Source organism: Oryzias latipes, chromosome 16 (genome assembly GCF_053564925.1).
Source record: "Oryzias latipes strain Hd-rR chromosome 16, Olatipes_Hd-rR_3.1".
Lineage (NCBI taxonomy): Eukaryota > Metazoa > Chordata > Actinopteri > Beloniformes > Adrianichthyidae > Oryzias > Oryzias latipes.
The window spans coordinates 1,507,501-1,514,330 of record NC_136252.1 but is presented as its reverse complement, the minus strand read 5'-3'; the positions used below and the strand labels follow the sequence as shown (position 1 = coordinate 1,514,330).

At 40.4% G+C, this 6,830-nt stretch overlaps 1 protein-coding gene across 1 annotated transcript in view; it reads left to right on the top strand.

Annotated features, from left to right (window-relative positions):
- The first annotated feature begins 2,937 nt into the window (after positions 1-2,937).
- The window catches only part of LOC144984490 (uncharacterized), a 6,865-nt gene continuing 2,972 nt past the window's right edge, over positions 2,938-6,830 (top strand). The window contains exons 1-2 of the mRNA XM_078933035.1: positions 2,938-3,217; positions 3,379-6,830. The exon at positions 3,379-6,830 is cut by the window's right edge and continues 2,972 nt beyond it. Coding sequence (XP_078789161.1) covers positions 3,721-6,830 — 3,110 coding nt within the window. The 5' untranslated portion in view covers positions 2,938-3,217; positions 3,379-3,720. The remainder of the gene's footprint in view (positions 3,218-3,378) is intronic.

Here is a 6,830-nt window from a genome sequence, read left to right as displayed (position 1 = left end):
TGCACTGTTTTGAAATTTGCTAACAAGACATTTTATGGCAGTGTGTATGTGCAATGTTATGTAGATGTAGATGTTTTATTTATGCAACTTCTAATGTTAAAAATGTCTTTCAAGTATTCTTTAAGCTGCAAGTATGTGTTTTGGGAAAATATAGAATTATATTCAATTAAATAGTAAAAATATGCACTTAATACAATTATTATCAACTAATATATAATTTATAAATATTACTTAATAATTACATAGAATATAACAAAGTAAAAATTAGTAAGATCCACAAAGAAACATCAGCAACATTAACTTAGGTTTTGTTTTTTTAACTTGTCCTGTCCAACAGCTGGGCAGACAGATGAGAGTTGAGGGCCTCTTGTGTTGGGCATATTTAACTTTAACGACACGGGTTATTAATCTTCAGACAAACCAGAGGTATGTCTGAATAAACCCCTTTTGTAATTGAGGCCAAACTTTATTCATTTTAATCATATTTGAAAATATTTTGTGTTGGACCGGACGGAAAAGGAAAGGAGAGAAGAAGAGAGAGGGATGTTAGAGAAGGGGGGATAGGAGGGTGATAATAGGAGGGGGGGGACTTAAACTTAGGTTTTGAAATTAAATGCAATAGTGATAATCTGAGTGAAATTTACTAGTGTATGTTTCATAAACAATAAGTGGTTCTACTAAGTAAATTTTACTTTCAAATTGTCTTGGTAAAATGTACCAGCATTTTCTTTGTGGAAAAACATTCCTAGATTTTTTTAAGTATATGACAATCCAAATTTTTTTCAGTGAAGAGCATGGAGCCGGAGGTGCGCAATCCACGATGCAGAGGCGGCAAAGCACCGGCCACAGCCATCAGCCACAGTCTTCACCAGCAAAACACTCACGTGGAGGAGGGAGAGGGATAGCATACCCCCTGGAAGATCATACACTGCCAAGTTGCTACAACCCCCACGGTCCATCGCAGGCTGACCCCCCCCCCAATCACCCTAATAAGTGATTATATGAGGAAAAGGGTAAGTTGGGGACGGCTGGTAGACTGTACCCTGGTGATGAAACAGCCGTCCCCCCACCCCACACAAAGAGAGAGTAGCCGGGAGAGCATCAGTATCATTGCCTTTAACTGGGGTTGGTGGTACAGTAAACCCTTGTTTTTCGCGGGGGTTACGTTCCAGAAAGAGCCCGTGATAGGCAAAATCCGTGAAGTAGAAACCTTTTTTTTCTAACTATTGTTATACAATTAAACACTCTATTATACATTGATAAGAAAGAACAAACCATTTTACAGGCTCTAGCATTTGTTTCACAAATAAAAGTACTTTAGAAACGTTTTTTTTTTCAACAAATAACTTCTGTACTGTACTGTCAAATAATAATTTTAATAATCGTGAACAGAAGGCTTCAAATCGCGGAGATTAGCCCCGCCCACCGCGACCCGAGTATTGGATTAAACGGGAGAAAATTTAAAATGATTATGAAAAAAGACAAAGTAGAGTTGGACAAATAGTAACTCAGGTGTATTTCACTGCTCTACAGACTGAGTCGCTGCATCCTGACTCCCCTCTGCAGTGTTTTCTTCTTTTGAAGCCCGCGGTGCAGCTGTGTTTGTTTGGGGGGAAAGAACATAGTGATAGGCAGTTGTTGTCGCTCTTTTTTCTTCTTTGAAGAAAGATCCTTATACACCGACATGCCACCATCAAGAGAATTTGCACGTACATAATGTTAATTTGACAAGCTGTTTTACGTATGTGTACATATTAAACTGCAACGTTATTGACACACAGGTAGAGAAGAAGCAGAGTGACTTTTTAGCCAATCAGAATGCAGAACACAATGAACCATGAAATCCGTGAAGTAGCGAAACCGTGAAAAGTAAACCGCGTTATAGCAAGGGATCACTGTATAATCAGATATATATCACTGGACAAAGCCTGGTATGACATCACTCGGAAAAAAAGCCTTACCTTTAACTCCAGTGAAATGAAGCCAAATTAAGTTGCAATTTTTCCGCAAAACGGGTGCCAACATTTGGAACCAGATGACAGGTCTGAGTCATGTTTCTATGGCAACTACTATGACCAATCATGAATAAGCTTGTTAAAAGTCCACACCCCTACACTGAAACCGGCTCAGGACAAGCTGTCGAACATTCAAGATGGGGGACAGCGGGCACCACATACTTTCATTGAGCCATCTGATTAGTTGGTTTATAACTTGAATAACTTGTGATAAGAAAATAATATCATGGAAAAAAATTAGGATTAGCAAGAAGATGTTAAGAAAAAAAGTATCAGAGAAGGAATGGTTATTCTGAGACATAGAATGACTGTTAGTTATAACTGTTTATTTTTCCATAGAAGTCTATGGGATTTTGGCTTCTTGGAGCCAGTAGGTACCTCTTATTAGGAATGCGAGGGGGTAGTCCAGTGATATATTTGTCCAGTGATATATACTGTCAGTGGGTTTAACTGGGGTGTTGGGATGTGGGAGGAACAATGTTGGGCTAGTTGTTGTAATCTGGAGAAAGTGTGTTTTAAACTGGGTTGCTCCCTGCTAGTTGGTGTGCTAAATCTAAGTCTTTCATTTATCACAGTAATTGTTAAGTTTTACTAGTTGTTTGTATTGTTACTCCCTGATGAGTAATTTGTGTTTTTCCCTTATGCTATCCTATGACCCCACCTTTACATTGATGTGTTCTCCCTACCATGACAAAGGTGGGTTAAGGTGAAGAGGATTTCATGTAATCCATGGACACCAGTGAAGATCACAAATCATTGAAGAAAAAAGGTTCAGTGCTCTGTCTAGTGGGTCTACATGACCCTACTCCCAACGTTAAAGTGCCTAGGATAGCACAAGGGTTACGGAGCTGGGAGTGTGGGTGCAACTCTCAGCTCTGTGGGTGCAGCTGAGGGGTGGTGGGGGGTTCTGGAACACACTGTTTAGTCTTGTCAGTGTGTGATAAGTTTGTTTTATTCTGCCTTATTGTCTATTTTTCTTTATTTTGCTCCTGAACATTGATTTGGAGGATTGTTCCAGGTAGGATCAACTCCACAGCTGCAGGGGGCGGTATAAGGAGAATGTGAATCCTAATCTACCAGGCAGGTAGATGGGAAGAGGTATTTAACCAGGTGACAGTGTGCAGGTGGGGGTTTTGTCTGGCAGTCATGGTGAGCTGAGCAACAAACATTTCAATGCTTGGATGACTTCGGTGACGCCATTGGTATGTTTATTTCAACTTCATTTCTAGTCTGATATTTGTGTGAACATTATTCAACAAGTTAAATAGTTAAATGGCACAATATTTGCAAAAGTTTAAAATAACAGCACATTTCTGACAAACATTTCTGATATCTGTTTAATTATTTTCTGTTTTATTTCAAGGTTATCAAGCTCTCATCCATTCTTTGTTGAAAATAAAAATAAGTTAAAATGAGTGGAGTTGTCCAGCGTCCTCCGTTGTCTCCTGAGCCATTTGAGTTGGGCAGCATTGAAAATGAAAAGAAATAACTCGACACTTGATAACCACGGTGCAGCCAGGAGGAGAAGATAAAAGGCTTCAGAAGATGCTGTGTAAAGCTGCTGACGCAGACGTGGAGAGTTCTCAACACAAAAATGGCATATGAAGGCCCAGGAAAGACTGTTAAGGAACTCAAAAGGGAGAGGACTGCTGCAAAAAGCAGATTCACATGACAGACCAACTTTCTCACTAGAGAAGCTAACTGCATGTCTGAAGTAGAGCTAAAAGAAGAATTTCATAAAGTGTCTGACTGCTTCAAACATCTTCTGGAAAGCAATGATGAGTACAAAGTTGGACTTTTATTTGAAACAACAGAAGAAGAATCAGAGGACATCCTTGAAAAGGCATTGGATTATGACATTGAAAAGACAGCAGTTGATGCTGAAGAGAAGTTTAAAGAAGTAAAGGAAATAGTTCAAAAGAACTTGTGGTCAAGATATGGTCAGTATGAAATAGAAGCCTCTATTCTCGAGGCAGAAAAAAATGCTGAAGCAGCAAGTGGCCTACCTATAAAAGGAATGTATCTAGAAGGTTATGAGGTCCACATGACTCTTCTTAGTAAAAAGATGCAAGAGGTGATCAGGATTATGTCTGCCTGGGAGAAATGGATGCCTATGGAAGAAAGGAGGAACCTGGATGGCCGAGTCAGAGGTTTAAAAGCAATCAGCAGTAACCTTGAGCTGAGGAAAGTTGAGTTTGTTACTGCTCGAAGGGTTGAAGAGGAAGTAGTTGGTGGAAGAGACAGAGTACCCTCCACATCATTAACACCTGCTGTACCCATTGTGAGGATTAAGCCAACAGCCCTTCCCATTTTCACAGGTAATAAAAGAGACTTTTACAGATGGAGGAAAGACTGGGAGAGCCTACAAAAGCAAGGCGAGCCATCTGGGTCAGCTGAAGTCATGAAAATTCAACTTTTGGATAGTGTTGATGACAAGATTGCCAAGAACCTTAGATTGTCAACTTATAGTACAGCAGATGAGATTTTCAGAGTGTTGAATAACAGGTTTGGAAATAAAGAATCCATCACCATTGAGATACTGGAAGAATTAGAGAAGATCCCTCCTGTGAGGGGAAATCAGCCAAGAAAAGTCATTGACCTAATACAGTCTGTGGAGAAAGCTTTAACAGACCTGACAGAGCTTGGGACGTCTGGTGCGATAAAGAATCCATTGGTGACACAAACAATAGAAAGTAAGCTACCTGACTTCATAAAAAGAGACTGGCTAACCTTTTTAGTAGAGCCTAAAAATGACATCTCATCAGAAAACCATTTTGATGAACTTTTGCAGTTCCAAAAAAAACAGCAGGAAAAAATCCTTGAGAGGCTGGAGCAGTTGAAAACAGAGGATAAGATGGAGAAGTCAGCTCAACGTCCTGCAAGAACATTTGACAAACAGTATGCCTCCACAAGAGTAACAAAGAAAGCACTTCATGATGTTTGTGTTGTGTGTGGTGAAGGAGGACATGGTGATAAAATATTCTTCTGTAAAAAGTTCAAGCTACTGAATCTCCATGATAAGCATGCTGCTATAGAAAAACTGAAAGCCTGCAGAAGATGCCTTGGATGTCACGATGGAGACAGTTATTGCACTGATTCTTTTTTATGCAGAAATATAGACTGCAAAAAGGATGGCATTTCTAACCACCATTATTTCCTCTGTCCAAAAGCAGATACTGTTAAGAACAAGAAGGTCTGTGAGAGGAGTACCAACTGCAAACTGACTGATGAGCAACAGGAGTTCTTATCTCAACTTTCTCCAGGTATGGCAGAAAAATGTAGAAAAGCTTTTACAAAAAACTCAAGAAAAATGACTAACACAAGTAAAACCCAGTCTGAGCTGCTGAAAAAGAATGGACTTTGTGAACTTCCTGTCATCATGATGTTGATGGAGATTACTGCTAATGCAGGTCAAAAAATCGGGACACTGATAGATCTCGCATCCGATACAAACTATATTACCCACAAAGCTGCTGAAAGATTGAAATTGCAAAGTGAGAAGGTCACACTGGTTGTGCATGGGGTGGGTGGAATGACCATGAAAGTTTCAACACAAAGATATCTTCTCAGAGTCAGAATTAAAGCTCCTAAAGGCACAGTGGCCTCACATGAACTGGTCTGTTATGGGCTTGAGGAAATTGCTAGAGTGTATGATGTCATCACACCTGAGAAAATGAAGACATTCTTTCCTGACATTGATTTGGAGCAACTAAAGAGACCAAAGGAGATTGAGCTTCTCATCAGCCATAGAGAAGGGAGACTGGCTCCACAAAGAATGAAAGTAATTGGAGATCTTGTCTTGTGGGAAAGTCCATTGGGGATAACAGTGGGTGGAGCACATCCTGACCTTTTTGAGGATGTGGAAGTTTTGGTGCAAGAGTCAAGAACCCACTTTGCCCGATCAATGAGAACAGCTGTTGTAAAATTTGAGGAGATTTATAGAGATCCAAAGACTGACTGTAATCCTGATCTTAGAAAACAAGATGTAACTAATGTGAAGTGTACCACTGCCACCAATCATGAATTTCTCAAATGGTGGAGGTGGGAGAGTATTGGGGCAGCCTGTGAGCCTAAATGCGGGGGATGTCAATGTGGAAATTGCCAAGCTGGTGGAAAAGAAATGACTCTGGCTGAGGAGAGGGAGCTTGAAATTATAAAAGAAGGCCTTACTTATGTGATGGAGGATAGTCATGTAAAGTCTCCACATTGGCATGCAAGATATCCCTGGAAGGAGGATCCTACTATACTCCCCAATAATAAGCATACAGTGGAGTTAACATTCTTGAAAACTGAGAAACAACTGGATCGAGATCCAATGTGGAAAGCTGCATATACAACCCAGATACATGAAATGATTGAGCGGGGAGCAGCTATAGAACTCACTAAGAAGAGCAAAATGAACTGGACAGGACCAGTCTGGTATGTAAGTCATCTGGTGGCACCGAATCCACATTCTGTGACTACTCCTGTACGGCTTGTGTGGAACAGCAGTCAGAGGTTTAAAGGGCTAGGCATGAATTATCTTCTGTTAAAGGGACCAGATGTGTTAAACCCTATAATAGCTGTTTTACTGAGGTTCAGGCGAGGGGTGTATGCTGCCCTGGGCAACATCAAGAAAATGTACAACTCAGTGTGGTTGGAAGAACGTGAGATGCACTTACACAGATTCCTGTGGAGGGATACGTTTGAAGAAGAAATAAAAGAGTTTGCCATTACCCGAGTCAACATTGGAGACAGACCAGCTGGCTGCATTGCACAGTTGGCTATGAGAGAAACGGCTAATCTGCCAATCTTTGCTCAACTAGAAGAGGAACC